This window comes from Ophidiomyces ophidiicola, assembly GCF_022830035.1.
Source record: "Ophidiomyces ophidiicola strain CBS 122913 chromosome Unknown scaffold_6, whole genome shotgun sequence".
Lineage (NCBI taxonomy): Eukaryota > Fungi > Ascomycota > Eurotiomycetes > Onygenales > Onygenaceae > Ophidiomyces > Ophidiomyces ophidiicola.
This window is the reverse complement of record NW_026054646.1, coordinates 270,717-291,931: the sequence shown is the minus strand read 5'-3', so window position 1 is coordinate 291,931 and position 21,215 is coordinate 270,717. Positions and strand designations below refer to the sequence as shown.

The 21,215-nt window shown below is 48.3% G+C and overlaps 8 protein-coding genes across 8 annotated transcripts; 3 read left to right on the top strand and 5 right to left on the bottom strand.

Moving 5' to 3' along the window:
- Window positions 1-222: 222 nt before the first annotated feature.
- Window positions 223-1,428, top strand: LOZ57_002258 (uncharacterized protein; the record flags this gene model as incomplete). Its single annotated transcript, XM_049251333.1, has 3 exons — window positions 223-651; window positions 740-989; window positions 1,043-1,428. 3 exons carry the CDS (start codon window positions 223-225, stop codon window positions 1,426-1,428), a joined length of 1,065 nt encoding a protein of 354 aa, XP_049109633.1.
- A 1,146-nt stretch (window positions 1,429-2,574) lies between these two features.
- Window positions 2,575-4,546, top strand: LOZ57_002257 (uncharacterized protein; the record flags this gene model as incomplete). Its single annotated transcript, XM_049251332.1, has 3 exons — window positions 2,575-2,598; window positions 2,687-4,268; window positions 4,353-4,546. The coding sequence occupies 3 exons, from the start codon at window positions 2,575-2,577 to the stop codon at window positions 4,544-4,546; spliced, it is 1,800 nt and encodes a 599-aa protein (XP_049109632.1).
- A 569-nt stretch (window positions 4,547-5,115) lies between these two features.
- On the bottom strand, window positions 5,116-5,698 carry RPS12 (40S ribosomal protein S12; the record flags this gene model as incomplete). Its single annotated transcript, XM_049251331.1, has 3 exons — window positions 5,116-5,243; window positions 5,340-5,652; window positions 5,693-5,698. The coding sequence occupies 3 exons, from the start codon at window positions 5,696-5,698 to the stop codon at window positions 5,116-5,118; spliced, it is 447 nt and encodes a 148-aa protein (XP_049109631.1).
- Window positions 5,699-6,276: 578 nt separating this feature from the next.
- Window positions 6,277-10,141, bottom strand: LOZ57_002255 (uncharacterized protein; the record flags this gene model as incomplete). Its single annotated transcript, XM_049251330.1, has 3 exons — window positions 6,277-6,480; window positions 6,531-6,715; window positions 6,775-10,141. The coding sequence occupies 3 exons, from the start codon at window positions 10,139-10,141 to the stop codon at window positions 6,277-6,279; spliced, it is 3,756 nt and encodes a 1,251-aa protein (XP_049109630.1).
- Window positions 10,142-11,801: 1,660 nt separating this feature from the next.
- On the bottom strand, window positions 11,802-12,624 carry LOZ57_002254 (uncharacterized protein; the record flags this gene model as incomplete). The annotated part of the gene is made up of 2 exons (XM_049251329.1): window positions 11,802-12,434; window positions 12,520-12,624. The coding sequence occupies 2 exons, from the start codon at window positions 12,622-12,624 to the stop codon at window positions 11,802-11,804; spliced, it is 738 nt and encodes a 245-aa protein (XP_049109629.1).
- A 1,044-nt stretch (window positions 12,625-13,668) lies between these two features.
- HUT1 (UDP-galactose transporter) lies at window positions 13,669-15,005 on the bottom strand (the record flags this gene model as incomplete). Its single annotated transcript, XM_049251328.1, has 2 exons — window positions 13,669-14,752; window positions 14,818-15,005. 2 exons carry the CDS (start codon window positions 15,003-15,005, stop codon window positions 13,669-13,671), a joined length of 1,272 nt encoding a protein of 423 aa, XP_049109628.1.
- A 518-nt stretch (window positions 15,006-15,523) lies between these two features.
- LOZ57_002252 (uncharacterized protein) lies at window positions 15,524-16,099 on the top strand (the record flags this gene model as incomplete). The annotated part of the gene is made up of 1 exon (XM_049251327.1): window positions 15,524-16,099. One exon carries the CDS (start codon window positions 15,524-15,526, stop codon window positions 16,097-16,099), a length of 576 nt encoding a protein of 191 aa, XP_049109627.1.
- Window positions 16,100-16,447: 348 nt separating this feature from the next.
- On the bottom strand, window positions 16,448-20,926 carry SIP3 (SNF1-interacting protein; the record flags this gene model as incomplete). Its single annotated transcript, XM_049251326.1, has 8 exons — window positions 16,448-16,844; window positions 16,901-17,450; window positions 17,505-17,726; window positions 17,782-17,868; window positions 17,921-18,830; window positions 18,880-20,382; window positions 20,449-20,812; window positions 20,871-20,926. 8 exons carry the CDS (start codon window positions 20,924-20,926, stop codon window positions 16,448-16,450), a joined length of 4,089 nt encoding a protein of 1,362 aa, XP_049109626.1.
- Between the last annotated feature and the right edge of the window lie 289 nt (window positions 20,927-21,215).

Below are 21,215 nucleotides of genomic sequence, written 5' to 3'. Positions count from 1 at the left end.
TTTGTTACGCCTTGGGCGAATGGTCGCAGTCATCCTTCAATATACCAAGATAATGGCCAGCTTGTCTGGCAGGGACCAGAGGGAACCAGCTAAGGATTTCGACAGCAAACCCTCCGTGGTCAGCCAGTTATTGTTTACTGGGAGGGCCAGCTCAACAAAAGAGGCTATGGTTATGGCTCGATAAATATACTTAACAGTTCCTGCCAACGGATCCATAAAGTGATGTTTGTCGATGAAACTTGCAAGGCCGGAACAAAGCGGCAAAACCATCCTTCCTACATAGACTTTTATGAGGGAGTGATCACTGGGAATGGGTCCATCATTGTGACTGCAGTCAATATCACTCAAGCTGATCTTCGACCTGTGGCAGGACCAAAGAACGGCTGGTTCGTAGACGCCTTGGTTTATGAGCTTGATATCGAATCAAACAAAGTTTTATTTCGTTGGAGCGCAATTGAACATCTTCAGAGAATACCGTTTAAACTATCCAAGAATCCACTTGCTGGAGCCGGAAGATCTGAGAGAGACCCATGGAATTTCTTTCATATAAATTCTGTTATTCGATATGGAGATTCTTACCTTGTGTCTTGGCGGTATGGATGCAGCGTGCTCCTTGTATCGAAAAATGGGGAGGTAATCTGGAATCTCAATGTGAGTAGCGCAAATTCCTGATGAATGCCGTTATTTTCAAGGCTATGAAGGTCAAAAAAATTGGTTCTAAGTTCCTTCTCTTGAATAGGGCATCAATGGCGGTGACTTCAAACTGGGCCGAGATGCGAATTTTTGCTATCAGTACGGCCTTCGCCTCTCGGATCAGACAAAGGACAAGATCACTATTAGCTTTCACAATAATGACAATGCGGAGTTTACTACCCGATTGAAGATAACAACGGGAATGATCTTAGATCTCGATTTGCAGAACAAGACGGCAGTATTGAAGCGAAGAGTTTGGAATAACGCAGATCCGGTCAAAACCCAAGACTTGGGAAGTTTTCAAAGTCTTCCCAATAACCATATACTAATGAAGTAATGATAATCCCAGTGATTGAGGAGTATAACGAGAATGGTGCGCTTGTTATGAAAGTTCGCTATGGCTATGATAAAGTCGAGTCCACTTATTGTGTTCATCGAGTCCCTTGGATTGGCACACCCAAAACAAAACCAAGCGTTAAAGCATGCCGCACTGTTCCTAGTGGGGAGCTAACAGTGTACGTGAGTTGGAATGGGGCAACAGGAGTGGAATCTTGGATGGTCTATGAAAAGCCAACCGAAGGGCCGTCAAAGATGTCGAAGATCGAACCAAGGAATGGATTCGAGACGGCAATCAGAGGAGTGAAGGATGCAGGTAATACCGTTGTAGTTGGTGCAGTTGGAGGGCCCAATAATGGTGTAGAATCCAACCCCGTTGCGGTTATCGATTGTTCTTAATATGCGGAGCAGATAGGGAGAATATTTGAGCGGTGTGGACATTCAGGGGACTTCGGCACAAGATATCAGCTCTCAGTGAATTTCGAACTTGATATTAGATAGCAGGATGTATCATGGCGAAGAAGACCCGAACAGCCATGTCGAATAAACTCATTTACCTTCAAATTCGCCTCGTATCCTCAGCGTGTGCCAGGCCAGGAAGTTGGGGTTACATGCTGGTATAAAAAATATCCTCTTGTGGTACGGAGTGGTTACTGCATAATGCAATATAGCAAGATTCAGCTACTTGGCAAAGGTCCAAGATATTCCGAACAGATTCTCGTGTCTCCAAGTATGGCCAAGGCGTCCAGGGTTGCTTTAGAGCCCCCCCACCCTCCGTCTATCTGCTTGCTTCGATGTACATAGGCGAGCGATCTCTATGTCTTGGGCGGATCAAAGGCACATCCCCTGTGGCCCTCTGGAGTTGAAATCTCGATGCGTTTGCGCTTGTGACCCGTGTCAAGGTCCTCAGCGCTTAACTAAGGTCCCCATTTAGGTCAGGATAGTAAGATACGCGCAGAGGTAGGTTGGCGATGCGCGTTGTTCCCCGTAGTCCGCCTGCCGTGGGTTAGTTAACCACCGAGTTATGTAGTGGGCCGAGCGACATCATCGAGAATGCGAAGATGTCGCTGGCAGTGTCGCCCTGAGACGGGTAGGGCAAAACAGGAGCCTGTCAAGAGTCTCGCAGCTGTGATCAGCGCAGTCGCTGGCGGTTCTCCTGGCGTTTCACCGTGGCCGGCCGTCGCCCACCGTTTTGCCGCCGTTTCAACTGTGGTTAAAGTCGGCGCCTGGTTGCTCCTCTCGACCGTGCGATCGCAACCCAGACAGAACATCACTCCATCACATCACACTCTCTTACCCTTCTCCCTCCCTCTTTATGCTGCCTGCCGTTCGTTCACACACTCTCTTGTGAGCTGGCTGCTTGTTGCAATCGTTTGCTGCCTAGTCGCGCTGCTGACGCTCACGTCATTTAACTACCCACCGCCGATCTCGCCCGCTTAGGAGTGGAGGACATTATCCTCCGCCCGCGACTCCCTGCCCCCCGACCGAGAGTGTCATCACTCCGATCACTCCATCACCGCTGAGACAAAACGAGAGCCATCTCATATGCCACCGGCTAATTCGCCTAATGTATGTTATCGCCTCGCCCCCCCTTTTGCGCTGATATGACGCTTCCTTTGGCCGTTCTTGCTTCACCAGCTGACTAGGTCTACTCCAGCACGAAACGACCCGCGCTGCGACCTCCTCGCCCACTCCGTTCCTCCAGCAGCTTGAAATCATCTCTACCCCCCCGATAGACCTCGCCGCCACCCTGATGAGTCATCCAGAAGACTCTGCTCACGACCAGAATGTCAGTTTCTTGCGGGGTGCTTGGGCGTCTTACGATGAGCAGAATACCGCATCTGATCATTCCCGGGACTTGGGATGGAGTCGCGTATCAGACCCCAGCGTTCCTAGTCCGAGCAATGTAAATACTCTCCGGAGATACCACCGATCCAACAGGGAGGGTGATCGCGTGCCGATCGTGCGACGCCGCAGCGCTAGGCCAGGGGATTACCGCGAGCTGCCCTCGCAGTATTCGCAATCTGTATACGGATGGTCTCCAGAGATGGACGATGAATTTGAAGAGAGCTCAGGCCCGTCATCGGCTGTTCTGCAGCGCATGTGGCATTCTCGGGACATCGGGAGAGTCTCCACACGGTCCCTGGCTCCAACGTATGAATCGAGACGCCCATCGTCCAGGCCTGCTATAACTGTGAATGGCGAAGAAGAAGCGCGAAGGAATCGACTGACTCGCTACGACTTTTATCGCGACCCTGCTCTGGTCACCGCAGCTTTGTTGCAGTCTGTTCGTCGCAATCCGAGAATACCCGGGAGACAGGTCCCAGATTCGAGAAGTAGAGAGGACGATGACTTCGATGACCTCGATGATGATAGACAATCGCAACAGGCCATTTTGGCGTCTCGAGGCATTCACCCCCGCTCTCCTCCATCGATTCGGGGGGAGCTCTATCGGAATGAACTACGTCGAAAGTACTTGAAGGACCCGTCTATCGATCGCCTCAGAGAAGCAATTCAGTATTTGGACCGAGTTCGGTTTTCCAGTTCATACGAAGAGAGCCTCTCCTCGGCTGCGGCAGGTGGATTTGTCCAGTTTGATTACTTCCTCCGCAACGAAGACGATTTCATTCTAAATACTGACTCCATCGCGGCTCCTGCTGAATGTTCGTGGCTGAAACCAGGTGCAGTCTTTTCCGGTCATCAACAAGCTACTAACGCCGGCTCACCACGCATGCTATCTCACCGAGTATCTGAGTCCTCGCGTATAACAAATCCTACAACTATGTATGAGAATGAAGGGGCTCGTATTACTGTTCACACTAGCAGCGGCCGCCGTTATTGGGCGCGCAACTCGGTGGATCTCGGCCGCAGTGGAGCGGAAAGCGTATCGAACCCCAACCCCAAGACAGAACACTGGCCTGTCAAGGTAACTATTCATAACATCGATTACAGCACAATGACATTATCGGGGACAATGGAAGCTTATAATATCCCTGATAAAACCGCCTCTAACCAAAGCGCTCATATTGTTACCTTCTTAGAAGGAGAAATCATTGACTTCAACACTCATACATTGGAAACTAAGAACTTCAACGCAGGGCCAGAAATTGACAGCTGTTACTGGAGAGAAATAGAGCCTTTTAAAGATCAAACTTACGATGAGATTGTAAAAAATCTTGTCAGCAAGAAATGGCTTGCGGAGAAACTAGCAAAGGGCTGGATTCTAATGAGATGGAAAGGTGTGTATTTCGCCGTTTCACTACATTTTAGTCATTATTTTCTTTTGTTCCAGAGGTTCTGATAATAACCTTTTCTTTTTGCAGAGCGTTGCTTTGTTTCACCGTCCCACTCGCGCCAAGGGCTCACCATTGGTGGATTTTATTACATTTCCATCCGTCGAGACAACGGCCGCATCGAAGGAATGTACTACGATCCGGGAAGCTCACCCTACCAGCAACTAACCCTTGAGCCTGTCATGAAACAGAAGATGGTGTTCCCCGCCTACAGTTTCCGTTAAACACTGTACTCGGAGCTAACGCGATTGTGATATGATCGTCATCGGATAGTTCCACTTCTACTTACAGCTGTTCGGTTCCCAGATATCCAATAATTAAGGAAATATTTACTCTGCTGAGCCTTTTTATGTTTGCCGATACATTTATAAGATCGTCGATAACTGTATGTGTCCCCCATATTGGACGGAGTTTTGCATTTTCTATCTGTTAAATTAGATATCTACTCGAGCTTCTCGTATAAGATAGATGAATTACACAATGTCAGACTGTTGTATGAATAGCCACTATTTTCGTAGTTAAGTATGACCCAATTATTGAGTCGCTGATGATTCCAGATGATGCTTTTATTGGGTGAAGAAAAGCAGTTACAATAAAGGTTGCATATGAATTGTTGATTTCAAGCAATAAGTGATTTATAGAAGATCCATAAGAGTACAAGTCCAGGTTACACACGGAACATTTGGTCCGTCGAATCCGATATGTTTTCCTGGTCACCCAATGGAAACAACATTAAACCCCCTTGCCACTTTTTTTACGGTTATATTTTTGGTTGTATGAACCGTCATTGTTTTCAAAGATTCTCGGTCTGGAAGTAGTTGATGAGAATGGACCGTTCCTGAGATTCTTCTCCCCAGTCGCGTACGACGACGCAAGAGCAGTTGACAACCTTGCGGGGGTTTCCTTCGCGGTCAAGCACGCCTAAAAAAAGGGCAATTAGCCACCTCGAAGCCGTATAAAAACGACCTCAAATCTCCTCTCTGGGGGGAGCCCCGGGACTGGAGCAAAACCACATACAAAGTCCAACCCATTCGCCCAGCATCTTGCCATCCGGAACCTTGATCAACGGAATCTTATGCTCCAGGCACAGCGCAATAACCAACTTCTTGTAGGCCTCCTCCTCGCACGCCTCGTTGAGCACGCACATGTGGGCCTGGCGACGATCGAGGGCTTTGGCGGCCTCACGGAGTCCTCGTGCAAGACCGTCGTGGATGAGAGCGATCTTCAAGGCACCCTTGAGGGCATCCATAACGGACATAGAGCCACCGGCAGCGGTACCGGAAACTTCGACCTCTTCGGCCGCGACAACAGGATTCTCTTCTCCGTCCGACTGTAGTAAAACAAGCAAAAAGTGTTAGCCGTAAGAAAACTCGCATAAGACTTGCTCAAGTGGTCGATTCCTAGCCATCCACCACCTGTACAAGCAGTGGTGTTTGAGTTGAATCATTATTGGCAACATTATTGATCCAATTATCGTCTTTCGCATCGAGCGTAGAGGGGTATATGCGTACCATATTGACTTGAATTATAGCTACTGGAGCTCTTTCAACAGCCGGATTATCCTCAAAGAGTGATGGGTTGAGTATGGAAAAAGTAGACGTTTGGTTGTGCCCAAAAGGGATTTGATTTTAGCTCGGCTAATCCGTGTGCCCTATGTGATTATGTAATGACATCGAGCCAATGCCAAGCCAAGCGCCACCTTGGAATTCAGACATGAACGAAGGAAATGACAGCCACACCGCCAGCCCAGTCGTAAAGAACGTAGTAATCGATCCCAAACGAATAACACGCTTGTCCAACCAGCAATATGGAACAAAAACCCACAGCCACGCTTTGCACAAGAGGTCTAATATGTCCATCAAACCCGAGAGTCGCTAATCCGCCCATAAGAATGAACCTGTGTAAATGGTGACGATTAGATAGCCTAGGATGGAATCAAGGACGAACTCCTTGTTCACAGGGTAGGAATAGTATGATTAACGGTGTTTGCAGGAGAAGTAACATTATTAGCGTCAGAAGCCTGCCCGCTACGATGTTGCAAAGATTGAACATAGACACGTTCCTCCTCAGGCATATCCATAAAAGCCATGTTACGCATATGGATTTGGAAATCCTTCAGATGTGGAATATGCGGAACTAAGTCCATAAAATCAGATAGCTACTATTTGATTAGCAACTACACACGAAAATTATCCCGAATCCGCTCACCTTTACCCAAAATATATGTTCCATGAGGTAGAATTTCGGCTTAATCGCTTCAATACGACGGCTGGTGTCGTCAAGAGAAGAACTAAGAAGGCACAGTTCCTCAGCATAAGCCAGCATGCCTCGGGTCAAGCGCCAGAGGCCATATCTTTGTTCGAGGGTCGCGATTCGTTTTTCCCAGCTTGGGTCTAGAGGACCAATCAAAATCAAATTTTAAACAGCATGTTAGAGGAGGTGTGGGACTTACATTGAGAAAGCTGGAGGTCGTTGGTAGCGAGAAGAGGAGCAACCTGGTAGTTCACAATCCACTGTTCCTCCCCCACTGCCGCGTCGCAGGAAACATCGATTGCTCTTCTCTTGACAGTGAAAAGAGGTATAAATCTGCTGAGCCAAGCGTGGTCTTTCGCCTTTGGATCATTGGAAGCAATAAGATTTGCCGCTGTACGTAGTCGAAATGGAAGGGCATCCCGACGTCTTTGCTCTTTTTCTTCTTGTTCCCTGCGGATTTTTGCCAGGCGGGAGGCTTCCTCCTCGATCAGTCTTCGTTCCTCTTCAGCTTGCTTAATACGTTTCTGTTCTGCATCCTTGCGTTGTCTTTCCGCTTCGTCTTCTTCGTCTTCGGCCCGCTTGCGTGCTGCTGCCGCTGCCGCTGCCATCACTGCTGCTGCCGTTGCTGCCGCGGCATCGGCCACACCAACGTCAGAACCTTGAGTTTCGTCAACATCGCGAACAGTCATAGCGTCCAACGCATCACCAATTCGCGCCATCTCACCTGAACGATGTTTTTCTTCTGTACGATCACTTCTTTGGGATCTATTGACTTGTTCCACCCCCTTTGCACTAACATCATCCACAACATCGGCAGTGGTGGCGCTTGAGGGCACTTGAGCCATTTCGGAGTCTTGTAGCTTCTTGCTATGAAGCAGACAGTCGATAGGTGTCGTTCTTCTTGAACTTTGAAGGCTGGGATCTTTAGGCTGAGTATTTGAATGCAGGGGGTGATCAGTAAAATGTCGTCTTGCTGATTCTTTAGAAGGAGGGCTTTTTTCGGCTCGGATTTTTCGCCTTTTATGTTGAGCGTCGAAGTTGCTCTCGCCACCCTTACTTCGGATCCGGGAAGACGGCGTTTTTGGGGATAAGCTTTCTCGAGACCGTTTCGACGGAGAAGATTCCTTGACACGTCGTGGGTCAAGGTTAGGTCGTCGCTCCTTTGATGAATCGTCTCGAGCTGAATTCGAGTCTGTCGACATAAAACTCCCTCTTCTTCGATCCGGGGGGCGTCCAGCAATCAAACGGCGACGCTTTACTGGTTCTTCACTTTGGCTACCAGTTTCGCTATATTTTTTAGAGTCGGAGAGTAATTTTGGTTTCGTCATTCGGGAACGTATAGAATCCGGATCTGACGCTGTTTGGTATTCACTAGTATCGTCTCGAAGGTGTGTTCTTCTATGCGATGTCACGGACGCACGATCCAAACTGTCATCCTTCCTGATATCCCTTTTCGTTTTGATGGAATTTTGCAACCCTTGTTGAGCACGAGAGTCGGGGCTTCTTCCTGGCTTGCGATGGGAGGATGCGGGCGAAACTGAGGCTTTTTGAGAATGCCTTGGAAAATCTTTACAAGAGTCCCTAAACTTTCTGGGCGATTTGAGTTCTGGCCTCCCTGGTTTTGAAGATTTGATGAAGTTGTCATAGGCATTTTTCAACAACTCAAATTCGTCCCGCCAACCCTCACCTTTTCGGTCTTCAGATAGCTGATAATAGGTGCGACCTCGATGATCCGTACGCGTAGGATCAAAGCCCTTTTGTTCAAGAAGGAGCTTTATTACCGAATTATTACCTCTACCAATAGCCGCTAACATGGGGGTGTCATATCCTGGTTTGTGGTTACTTGCCCGAATCGGCTCTGGATTTGGATCCGGATTTCCCATCCCCAGTAAAATCCCCAACACTTCATCATGGCCTCCTTTAGCCGCTGCAATCAGTGATTCTGAATCCGCTTTTTGAAGAACATTAAGAATATTAGCCACGCCAGCTATGTCCCCTTTAGCCGCAAAGTCCCGCAAGTTTTCCAACGTTTGCCGCGTCCAAAGAAGATCATTTCGCGTAGCTTCTCTCCTTACATTTTTCCGCCGATTTAATCCTATTGGAGGGGAGGTTCTTGAAGCATGGGATCCGGGAACGGGCGGCGAATTTCGAGGACTTGCTACTGATGCTCCACGGGAAGACGCTTCCTTGATGGGGGCGCTGACTGGTATGCTTCCACTAGTATCCGAAAGTTTCCGTTGAGGGCCTCTCTCCTTCGCCTCCTCGATTACTTTGCGTAGTTCTTCATAATCTTCATTCTCTACTCGAATAAGGTCATACGGCTCATCACCCTGTGCATTTCCCACGCGAGGGTTTGCGCCAGCATCGAGCAGCAATTTGACCACGTCCAGGTGACCGTTCTCCACGGCATCAATCAGGGGGGTGTCCTTGTCAATATTCTTTGTGTTTAGATCGCAACCGGAGTCCAACAAAAATTTAACAATATCGGCACTTCCTTCAAGGGCTGCTATTTGAAGCGGTGTATTTCCAGCGTTGTCGGGTACGTCTAGTTCCTCCGGATGTGTTGCATAGCGGGCTTTCGCAACCTCCACTTCTTGGGCAGCGCAGGCACGAGCCAGTCTCGTCCGGCCATTTTGATCGCGTTGCCGTTTCATCAGTGGAATTTGTTTCGCAGGTGAGGTCGCACTGTATTCGTGGCGAACTCGCCGTCCTGTCGGCAACGGAGAACCACGTGAAGAAGAAGCTAGAGAGTCTTCCGAGCTGTGCCGTCGGCGGCCAGTCAGGAGAGGAGAAGGAGGACGCTTTCTTTTTTGTGAATGATACGTTGGTTGTGATGATGTTGACAGTACACGCTTATGTGAGCGAACAGCTGGAGATGTTGAACGGTCATGAGAAAGGTGACGGGAGTGTGAGGAATGGTGTCTTGTTTCACGCAACGCATTCCTTCCTTGTCTTCCATGGCGCCTTTCATTTTGAACGTTATCATCACCATCCCCAGAAACATATTTCTGATGCTCAATGCTTCCAATCACCCTCCCATTCTCTGAACGAGATAAGGAGACGGCGCGAGTAGTGGAACCAAATATGGGCTCCTCCACCTTTTCTTTCTTTAAGACCAAGGTAGGAGATGGTAATCTTGAGTTTGGTCTGCTCGACTGGCGGGCCCCGCCAGCCTCGTCGTCTCGAGGGTCATGTTCCATCCTTTTTCTTTTTCTGGCCTTAAAGTCATCGCCCATTGAAATACATCTCGTCCCAGCAGGTTCATGATGGTGTCGTTTTCCACCGTTGCTCTCAAGCTTCTGCTGTTGTGGGAGTCTCTTTTTTTCGGGTGAAAGCTCCTCTCGCCCCGATTGAATGATGGTTTCCGCTTCGGAATCGGCTTTCACACTCCTCGCATCGTCATTGTTGTCATCAGCCGCTACCTTTGCTCCATTGAGAGGTGTTGACGTAGTGGGTGGCGGCAAGAAGAATGCTTTTTCGCGTTTGTCGTCTGCCAAACGTTGTTCAGCGGGGTGGTTGTTGGAGACGGCCGGTGAGAGGACTGAGGCCACTTCAGCATCATTCATAGCGGCTGCTCTCGAGACAATATGCTTATGTGTCGCATCATCAGCGGCGGTGATGTGTTTGCCGATTGAAGTAGCCACCAGCAGGGCGAGATGGCTGTTTCCGTCCCAAGTACGAGCGTGCGGAAGACAGGGGGACCCGGGCGTGCAGTGGGACCAGTGGTGGGCACTTGAAACAGAGAGCGTGGCAAAGGTGGGTGGTCTACAGTCGCAGGTGGTGGGTGTGAAGCGCAAGAACAGGCAGACAGAGGCACAATCGGCGGCAGCGTTGAAGTCGAACGCCGTCGAAACAGCGACGAAGGCAAGAATGCGTCGTATTGAGATCTGGGTTTGGCGCTAGCATGCTTCGGGCAACCCGGGCTGAGGTCGCTAAGCCCGATTGGGGCGGCTCACTGGCTCGAGAGCTTTTTGGCTGCGAAACACGCGATGAAGCCAACAACAACAGCTTGCTAGCCGCGGCGACACTCTGGAGGCCGAGGACCCTGCCTGCAAGGGCGGTGGCCGCGCGGGCTCTGGCTATGGAACTCAAATGGACCTCGCCGTATTCGAATACGGTAGACATGCTCCGCGCAGGTTTCCTAACGGTTGCAGGGGCGGTATGTATCTGTGCCCGATCGCGATGCAACACCGCTGCACCAAGCTGATCGACCCCAGATCTTGGCCGCGAATAACATCGGCCTGCTTCGTCGGCGGTTCATATCGTATGGAGCACGATCTGGCCAACCGTCTGTCAGCACTGGCGGCAAAAACCGTCAGAAACAAACTGCGGAGACGCCTCGAACCGCACTGGAGCGTGTCTCGGACTTTATAGCCGGGTGGAGTGTACCGCACGCCTACTTTATTCATTTCTATATCGTGTCCGTCCTATTTTCTCTCGTCTGGGCTACCCAATTGGCCACTCGAGGACCTCTCTTCAGGGTTGTAGCCGCCACTCTCGGCGAGGGAAATCTAAAATATTCCATGTCACCCAATCAGGTTCTCCTGTGCTGGCTTCTATATACAATCCAAGGAGTTCGTCGGCTCTATGAGTGCGTCACGTTGATCCGGCCATCAAGCTCTCGGATGTGGATTGGCCACTGGTTGTTTGGACTAGGCTTCTACATGGCCATGAACATGGCTATCTGGGTAGAAGGAAGCGGTAAGGATCACAAGTCGCCCCCTGTCCTCATACGTTTCAATATCTCGCGTGACCTTGATACCTTATTAACATGAAACCAATTCTAGGTGCCTTGCTTTCAATGTCTTTCTTGCTAGGGGATGTGAGGGCGATCTCGCCATCCCTGAAGACAGTAGTGTTTCTCCCTATTTTCTTAATTGCATCTGGTATCCAGTATGATTGCCATTGTTATCTGAGCTCTCTCAAAAAATATACCCTCCCCGATCATCCGGCATTCTTAAGGATCGTCTGCCCTCATTACACGGCAGAATGTGCTATCTATTTGGCCTTGAGCTTTATTGCGGCGCCTGATGGGCACATCGTGAACAAAACTGTTTTCTCCGCCTTCTTGCTCGTGGTTGTCAATCTAGGTGTTTCGGCTGGCATCACAAAAAGCTGGTATTCTCGAAAATTCGGCGCCGATAAGATGCAGGGCAAATGGAAAATGATCCCCCAGCTGTACTAGATCGCCATCCCGGCTTAAAGCCAGCAGTTGTAATACCATCGTCATCTCTTGTTGAGAAATTTTATTGTATTCCCAAGTTTTGACACTCGAAGAACATCTCGATATGTCAGACTGACCCTTGTTTGTCTGTTATAGCTCCCTGCTTGGAATTGAGTTTTATCTCCAAGTTGCTCCCAATTGCTTATTTCACCTGAGTCAAGATCATTATCGGTTGTTCTCTCAGCGATACCATGCATATATTCGGTGTACAAGTCCCCCGTTGTTATCAGCAAGCTACGCGGCTCCTGCAAGATCCTATACCGTGGTGTCTGGCTGGTCATGATATCGCTTGCCAATTCTATAGATTGCTCATCGTCGCGCCTCTTCTCATATATGTCCAAAACAATGGACGCAGATATGCTCACTGTAGCCACGATGGGGTAGTATGCCGCGCCATCTTCATGAGGCATGATGCCCTGGCCAGGCTGGTATTCATTGATGAGGACATGATTTGGGGCCTGGTGAGGCGAGCAGGCAAATATGTTCAACTCTGTAAATCGAGTTACTACTGGAGAGACAAGCCAGTCTGGAAGTGGTGACTCTAGTAATATGTTCGATTTTGTAAGTGCGGATGGCCATGTCTGGAGACGGCGTCGAGACAGGTGAGTCCAGCGAGGCAATGGCACAGATGTGACCTTTAGGCGAGGTTAGTTTGAAATTTACATGGCCAAATCACAATTATATGCACGCATGAAGAGAATAGAAAGTGAGCTGGCGCACCTTGCTCAGCAGGCGTTCTTCTTCCTCTGGAGAGATAAATTCGGGGATATAGTAAATATTCTTGGGCAGTGATTGAATACGAAACTGCTCCAAAGTGACTGCCATTATTTATTATCTTTCTTCGCCCCCTTGGACATGCTTACTAGTAGTATGAATACAGAGTGAGAGGAGTTTAAGATGGCTGTTAAACCATAGCGTTTTCGGTTGTTGAAGAGGTGACGTTGGATTTGGCGCAGTTTGGATTGAATCGGAGCGTGAACCTTGCCCCTCCTTGACGATTCATACATACATATCACAACTTTAGTATGTACAACGGTGTGGGTTCATAAACGTCGTATCAGTTTAGATGATAAGATCTTTAGTATTTCCTCAATAAACGCTACATTGTCCGCTCATATAACACCTATAAGCTGCAGCCGGCATTTTATTCTACTCCCCCACTTTGGCAACGCGGTATGGCCCCCAAAAACAAAGGAAAAGGAAAAGCGAAAGATAGCTCTGAAGGAGATGCGGGCGGAAAAAGCAAAGGCTTAAAGCCCGCAACTTCTATCAATGTTCGACACATTCTTGTATGTTTGTTCCTCAATATCCGACATCTCGCTTTACTACGCACCAACAATCTCCACCCCACGGCCGAAATATGAAGAGCATTGACGCATTCTATTAGTGCGAAAAGCATTCCAAGAAAGAAGAGGCTTTGGAGAAATTAAGATCGGGAACCAAATTCGACGATGTGGCGAGGGAGTTTTCAGAAGATAAAGCCAGACAAGGTATGGTGACTTGGTGACAGCGTATATACCGAAAATTCTAATGTCTCTATTTCAAACAGGCGGATCGCTGGGCTGGAAAATCAGGGGCAGCCTCAATGGGGACTTCGAGAAAGCCGCATATGACTTGGAGCCCAGTACGACAGCTAATCCAAAGTATGTTGAAGTAAAAACGGGCTTTGGCTATCACATCATCATGGTGGAGGGGAGAAAATAAACTGGCTATAGTACTTGTGTAGCAGACACTGAGATAAATAAAGAATCATCCGATCCTCCAATACCAATCTTTATCAAATTGTAAAAATATATGTACATTGCACGTTCTGCCCCAAATCTATTTTTTCTAGCTGTATTCATATAAAACATGAAGCCACACCAGCTTTTATAATTCTTTTTTGGCCGTTACGGCTTCACTCTTCGCTAACCTTTCTTTTTCTTTGTTCTTTTTCGCTTTCTCTCTTCTCTGGACAATAGCTTCAGCTCCAATGCCACCAAACACCAATCCCACGCCAAGCCACTGCCCTCCAGTAAGCCTATGGCCAAACCACATCACACTAAGAAGCATTGTGAGCATTTTTCGGGTTACCGTTACTGTGACAAGAAGTAGTGATGAGAAGTGTGCCAGCGTGTAGAATATAAACAATTGGCCAACTGCGCCACAAGCAGCAAATGCCACGACATCTTTCGTGGCATGGGGGTGGCGGGATAGAAATGACAATGCAGACGACAACTCGTTCGTTTGCGATGGAGGTACGGGTAGCGGGAGAATAGGAAGAATCGAAGAAGATATATGAGGCGCAAGTAGGAGGTAGGAACTCGTAAGGAGAGTTGACAAAACATTTTGTGCAACCATTAGCTGAGGGCCGGTGAATTTAGAGTATAGGTTCGGCGACGAGAAGATGTGATCCTGGGTAGTGTTGGTCAAGCCATCGAGAAGGAGGTTGACGGAGAGAAGAAACAGTCCGAAAGCTGAGGAATTGTTGTCGTTGAGTTTGCTGCTCTTCTTCTTGCTAGCCGTAGGATGATGCAGGGTAAATGTAGCAACACCCACAGTGACCAGAAGGATCACACCATATTTGTATAAGGGGTATCTCTTCCGAAAAATAGTGAGGTGAAGAAGCATGACAGGGAGAAGTTTGCACGATTTGGCAAGAATGAAGGTAAGATAATCGATGTGCGCCAAACTCGCATATCCAAAGGGCGAGGCAAGAGAGGAAGATATGCTGACGAGAATTAGGGGTATCAGGATGCGACGAGTTGGGAAAACAGGTAGGCGTTTCTGGCCTCGCGGAGTGGAAAAGTACAGATAGCAGAACCCGGTAATCGCGGCAAAGAAGGATTGAATGGTGTTAAGCACGACAGAGAAAGTGAATCGCTCTGTTGGAGGGTGCGGATTCTGTGCTGTTGGGGGCTGGACGGGCCAGGCGGTTGTAGTGATGGTCTCCTGGAGGACGCCCCAGGAAAGACTATGGAGAACATACAAATTAGAACGGAGACATTGTGGCAAGTTGGCAGGAGGTATTAGGCTCACAAGGAAGCGTAGATGCCCGCGACACAAATGACAAGCTGCAAAAGACCAGCCTGTTCCGAGGAATGCGCGCTGGAGCTTGTCGCGATGCCGTTCACCTTGGGCTTGATCTCCGGCAGGTCTGGCGGAGCTTGCATGACGCCCGACGACGGGATCCGCTGCAAGGGTACTTTTTGCTTCTCGCGGGCCATTGTGTGTAGGTATGGGAGACTCAATTCTTCTTGTGTGGATGGAGAAAACGGAGTGTTATTCAAGATGCCACGTTAGGCTTGTTCACGCGCTCGAGGTCTTTTTTTTGGTGCCGTTTTTATTAAAGGACACCATGGCCTGTGAGGATCACGCGCATAGCTCCTTGCCCCCGTTCTCGTCGCAAAGCCGTGGGCAGAATTCTCGATTTCTAGCTATCCAGTCAATGCCTTGAATTCAAGAAGCTGTCAAGCTGCGCGCCTCCCGGCAATCATGGTCTCTTGATGTGGTTGAAGGTGTACTGAGCCTGGAATGGACGGAGTCTGGCCAGCTGGTTTAGGTAGTTAGTCAACAAGTTTAAGAAGCAAGCTAGCAAGCGGGACCTTATCGGCAACTTTAACTGCATCTCTGCATATCGACCTGACACCTGCACACGAAAGCTCCAGCAAGAGTGGGGGAGAGATCTCGCGCCTCCAGCCATGCCAGATCCTGCAGCCTGAGCCCTCACCGCGAGACAGCCGCAATGGTCGCCTCTGCCTCGTCCACCCCGCAGCCCTCCGCCCTAACCACCCTGATCGGCTCAACCAACAGCGCCGCCGACGCCGTCGCCGCTCTCAGTGTCCAAATTCTTCACAACCTCCAACACCAACATCTTTGGACTTCCTTACGAATCCATGACCCTTGTAGTCTCTCCCCCCGCCAACATGCTCCCTTAATCTCCGGTTTTCCTCCGCAAACGGTCTACACGCACCCCGATGAACAAGCGTACCTCCTCGAACACCGCATCTCCCCTGACTCTGTGCCAGTAGAAAGAGAATGGATTATCCCCACGGCCCAGGGCCAGTCGTGGACTTTGAAAAAGCTATCTGGGCTGTTTGATTCCCTGCCAGAGAAAAAAGAGGATTTACCGGAGGAAGATATATCAGCAGAGGGGAAACCGAGAGATATGAAGTTGGAAGAGTTTATTAGGCGCAAGAAAGAAGAGCCTTGGGCAGGGAAAAGAGCCCTGCTGGCAATGGTGAATAGAAACATGGGTGGTGATGGCACTGTGGTGTACTACGTAGTGCTTGAAGGTGCTATTAAGCCTAGACAGAATTGAATCAGAGTTAGGTTTGACAATCTCAAACAATGATTTTGAAAAAGGCGCCCGGAGAATTCATGCTACATTTGATTCAAGGGTCTCAAATTCTACATTATTTGGAGGAAATGGTTATCAGTATCAATCGCAGCCTGCTAAAATCCAGTGTTTACGACCTATGTCACAACGGATAGTTATACATACATGCAATAGATGCCAAAATAAAATATGTCCATATATGTCACACTGCTGTGAGCCAACAACGATATAAAAAATTGGGTATCTAATTTTGGCCCGACCCAAAAAGAAATGCGGACAAGAAAAAAAAAAGATGCTTATTAGCGCCACCCATGCAAATCGCTGACCATTTTAAATGCCCGCTATTACCTTGCGTTGTTGCTCACAACTAAAACAGTAATCTTTATACCAATTTTCAACATCCTCGCTCTCTGAAAGGTTTTGCCGCATTTCTTCAATGCTCTCATTCTCAAATCGCCGTCCACGAAGTACGTGGTCGACCATTTGGCATCGTTTCGTTTCTTGTCGGACCCATCGCTCCCATTCTGCGCGAACAACTTCTTTTTCAATGCTATTTACTACCCTTAGAGCCACAAGGAGATCGTGGCGGTACGATCCAAGTCTCTCCCTTGTGCGTTGCAGGCGGTATGCTGCTTTATTAGGCTTCTTAGATCCCCCGGGTGTGCTAGCAAGAGCGAGGCTACTCTCGTTTGTTGTACACATAACATTTTCCTGGAATACCGAAAAACTAGATGCTATCAGGAGGGCATATTAAAATTTACCAGCCAGTATCGGTTAACTTACCAAGAACTAGAATCAGTAAAGTTTCCGTTGGTGATGATAGCTTCGTCGATATCCTTGATATATACCGTCTTTACGAGAGCAGTATTGGGACGAACGCCTAGGCGAGCCATGAAATTCCCAGCATTTCGTTCATGCCACCAATCGAGAGTGTCACGGTAAGAGTGATATCCATTAAAGAGTACACTGCAGATAAGAAGCGATATGATTACCCGGTGAGCGCTTGATGTTTTCCATATCCAGCGGACCAGAGCCCAGAACCATATCATTAAGGAGGAAACGGCACTCTGGAAGAGTGAGCCTGATGTTTCGAGTAGCAGAGGCATGAGTCCGTTTTGCCGCAGAGATCGTCGGACTTGTGATCTTGGGTCTAACGCAAGAGAGTCGGGGGTAAGTTTAAATGCCTGGGAGTCCTGCCCAATATCTCCAAACATAGAAACAGCCCTTTTGGTTGTATGATGATGGCCCAGTTTCCTTACTTGATCAGTGGCCAAGTCGAGCAGGTCAAGGGCATCTTGCTCGAGATCCTTCATCGCCTCTCGCTGGATGACATCTAGGGCGTATTAGTTAAAATACCAATGAACGCCTAATAGGAGAGAAAGCTTGCCTTTGATAAGAGGTGGTTTAAAGAGCCAATCCACTCTTGTGAAAACAGCAAGTTTGCATTTCGATTTTGTAACATGTGTAATTACAACCTTGCTGACTAGTTGAAATTGCTGTTTGAATGGAAGATGCCAAGGTGATCGTTTATCTGTGACAACATAACAAAGGTGGTCATTAAGAACATCCACAATTTGATAGTCAGATACATGCTTAAAATGACGGCGGCCTGTGAACAAACTTTAGCACAGCTAGAAAATAACATGGTAAGACTGGCAACTAACCAAAAAAGTCGGTGACTTCTATCTGGTACTCGAAGTGGCGTCTCATATGTGCACTATCAGCGTTCGACCAAACCCCTTGTTCAATATCTTCATATCAAATTAGCTCCCATTCTTACGCTGAAAGGTGTGTTGGACTTACTTTGCGCTGTCCGCTGAAGCTGAAGAAACTGCCAAACAGGACTCCGATCACCAAACAGAACATGAAACAATGCTTTGGGGCTAACATCAAAATACTTCTCTGCCACGGCATAAAGCTGGCCCTGTGGGATGTACTCAACTGGTTGAGCAGGCAGCCTGAATCTCGGCACCTCACCATGATGCTTAGCCTCGTTGTGGTCCAAATCAAGAGCCTTGTCAACATAAATACTAGGTTTCAGGTGTCTTTCTACTTTCTTGGTGCTTGAGCCGCTCATGGCCTCCGTAGATGTGCTCACATCATCCCAGCTGTCGACACTTGGATTCCGCTTTGGGCCTTCTTGCTCCATTTTTATAAGCGATTTAAAAACAGCCTCTAAGCTAGCGGGATCTTCTGAAGTCGCATTGTCAACAAGATAGTTCAGTCTGCGTTGAAGTAATTTTAGAGGCTCAAGGAACGTTTTGATCGTTAAACGTCCAGGGATATCGCTCCCCTTCGGGGGGATTAGATGCAGGTATAAGAAATCACAATCTCGGCCAGAAGCAGCAGTAACTTCCGATATACTACCAAGGCTTGCTGATGATGTTAGAACCAGTCCAAAGTAATTACTGTAAAAATAAAGCCTTTTTGTAGTAGTGTATACCCGTCCCGGAAAGTCATGCTGGTCATTTGGGCTAAACGTCGCTCGATATACTAGTACAAGTTGCTCATCTCTAGGGGCTTCTGGAAACAGTAGACGGAACTGGGCATCCTGAGGTTTCAAAAGAGATGGGTAATAGTTGGGATACTCATGCCGCGTGGGCTTAGGCTTGTCTTGGAAGCTGTTGCTGTCTCCAAGGCTGAGGGTTTGTCTGTGGCGATTGAGTGATGAAGTGGTGGGGCTTATAGGGTCATCGGCGGCGCCATCATAAGTCTAAGAAATGTTAACAAAATCCATACCAACAACAGAAAAAATTCTATACCTTTCCACCCCCTAACCCATCGGCTTTCTGTAGCACGTCACGCTCTAACTTATTTATTAATGCCCAATTCGAGGTACCCCATAGATTAGCCATCATGCCGCTAGGTACAGTCCCAGCACTGTCAGCAAGGCCAACGCCAATACCTCTTTCAACACTGACGGAAACTGCGGCTCTGCTCGTATTTGTTGGTGTAGGCGGGCTAACTAGTGTCGGCGGCGCGAGCGTAGAAGAAGGGGGGTCACGAAGTGTGGGTGGCAGCGGGCTTATCATGGGCTTAGTTTTAGTTTCCTGCTCAGCATGGTGGCCTGGAAGCAAATTATGACTCGCGGATAGAAGGCTTCCAATTCCAGAGCCAGACTGAGGAGATTGGCTGCTCGTAGCATGAGGGGCAAATGTTGCTTTTCGGTGCATTTCAAACTTTTGAATGATTCGGGGGGTATGATCACGTCCACCATCCACGTCTTTGTCAACCGCAGAGGTGCGTCTGGCTGGGGCCTCAGTACTAATGCGGTCTGGTAAAATGTCTCGATCAATATGTGCAGTACTCCCATGCTCATCGGTAGCGTTAGGAGTTAAGGACTCAGAAACATCTGCAGCGAACTCAGGAGCTGGAGGTTGGGAAATAGCAAATGCCGGGTCTTGAGAGGGCTGTTTCAAAGACGGTAGAAATTCCTGGCTCGGATTCTCGAGAGCCTTGCGTTTTGCAGCTTCGAATGAGCCAATCCATTCAGTTAGCTCCCTTTGTGTCTCAGCTTGCAGCATTATAGTGTTGCTTTTTGTTTTTACTTCAAAGCAAAACCGGCGCTCTTCTTGGAATGCTGGCCGAATGCTGCATAGCAAGACGCCGATTCGTTCACTCTCCTCCACTCCTCCTGTCCGGGAGCCTTGAACTAAACAACCAAAGATGCCATTTTTCAGAAAGGCCCATCGACGCACCCACACACTTCTGGTAGGCTTCCCAGTCAAAATCCTCAAGCTCAGCCAACCCTGCCTTTCTGGTGAAAATGTATGATCTGTTGCCATTTTACTCAGTGATGCAGCACCTTGAGACCCAAGGAACGGAACCGTTGATATTGAATAGTCGTCAAGTTCTCGAGATGGACGCGCTGCATATTCAGCAGCATCTTCTATCTGCTTCCTTGCCGCTGTGATTTCACGGCGTGAAGATTTCTCGCTAATTTCCATCTCATGAGTCCAGCCCTTTATACGGTCCATCTCTTTCCCGTGTTTGGTAAAAAGTAAAGAGCTATTGTCGCGAGCAACTTTGAACTCGCGCCACTGACCAAATGATATTTGAACAAGTAGCTTTTCCAGCGTAACCTTCAACTGTGGCGATTGTATACAAAAGTCCATGGATGCTTTTAGGTAAGCTTTTCTAGCCTCATGGAGCTGGAAAGCATCTTCTCTCAAGGAGGAGGGTTCCTTAGACTTAGTTTGGGCCGCATATCTAGCCTGTAAATGATCATATTGTTTCTGGGTTTGGTCAAGAACACGGCGAGTTTCCTGCAGAGGTAGGTGAGGCAAGTTAGCAATTCTCTAGGGTTTTGCCGCGTGCGCCGAATGACATACTTTGAAAGAACGAAGGTCTCCTTGAATAAAGGTCCTAACTGGTTCACTAACGAGTGAATCGCATTTCTTCAACGTGGAAACAACTCCATGCCAGAAATCCTTAAGAGATTCCCCGTATCTTTTCACAGCCAGTAGAGCATAGTCGTGGTCGAGTATGGCCTCCGAAACATTTAATGGAGAGTTAACATGGGATACGAAAGAATTGGTAATTCCCTCAAGTACAGGAAGCTCCGATGTCAATTTTGTGGTGGATTTGAGATACCCGTCCAGCCATTTCTCAACGTAATCGATCTGGTCACAGAAATGTACGGTTGTCGAGCGGAAAGTCGGTGAATCGATGGCAGCTTCCTTTAAGCCAACCGGTCTACGAGAACCAATCAGTATTAGAGGTGCCCATTCGGTCTAAGGGTCAGAGGACTTACATGACGTTCACAAGGTTCCCGGTCTGGGAGATCGCGGAGTGCGAAGTCGACGACATTTACCCCCTAGCTACACCATAGCCTAGCTTCTAGGCACGGGAGCTTCTTAAACGAAATAGGAAGGATACGTAAGCGTAGAATAGGGCTAAGGAATTATTAATTAATAAACATGCTCCTTAATAAAATACTCCTAAGAAATGTCTCTGGGTACTCCGTACTCTAGGCGGCGTACGCTGGTCAGACGGTCGAGGAGCTTGATCCACTGCTCGATCGAACTGACGATGTGCTTAGTCATAAATAAGAGTGTGTTGGTTGGTTACCGTTAGAATTAGCTCCGGGTTGGAAACT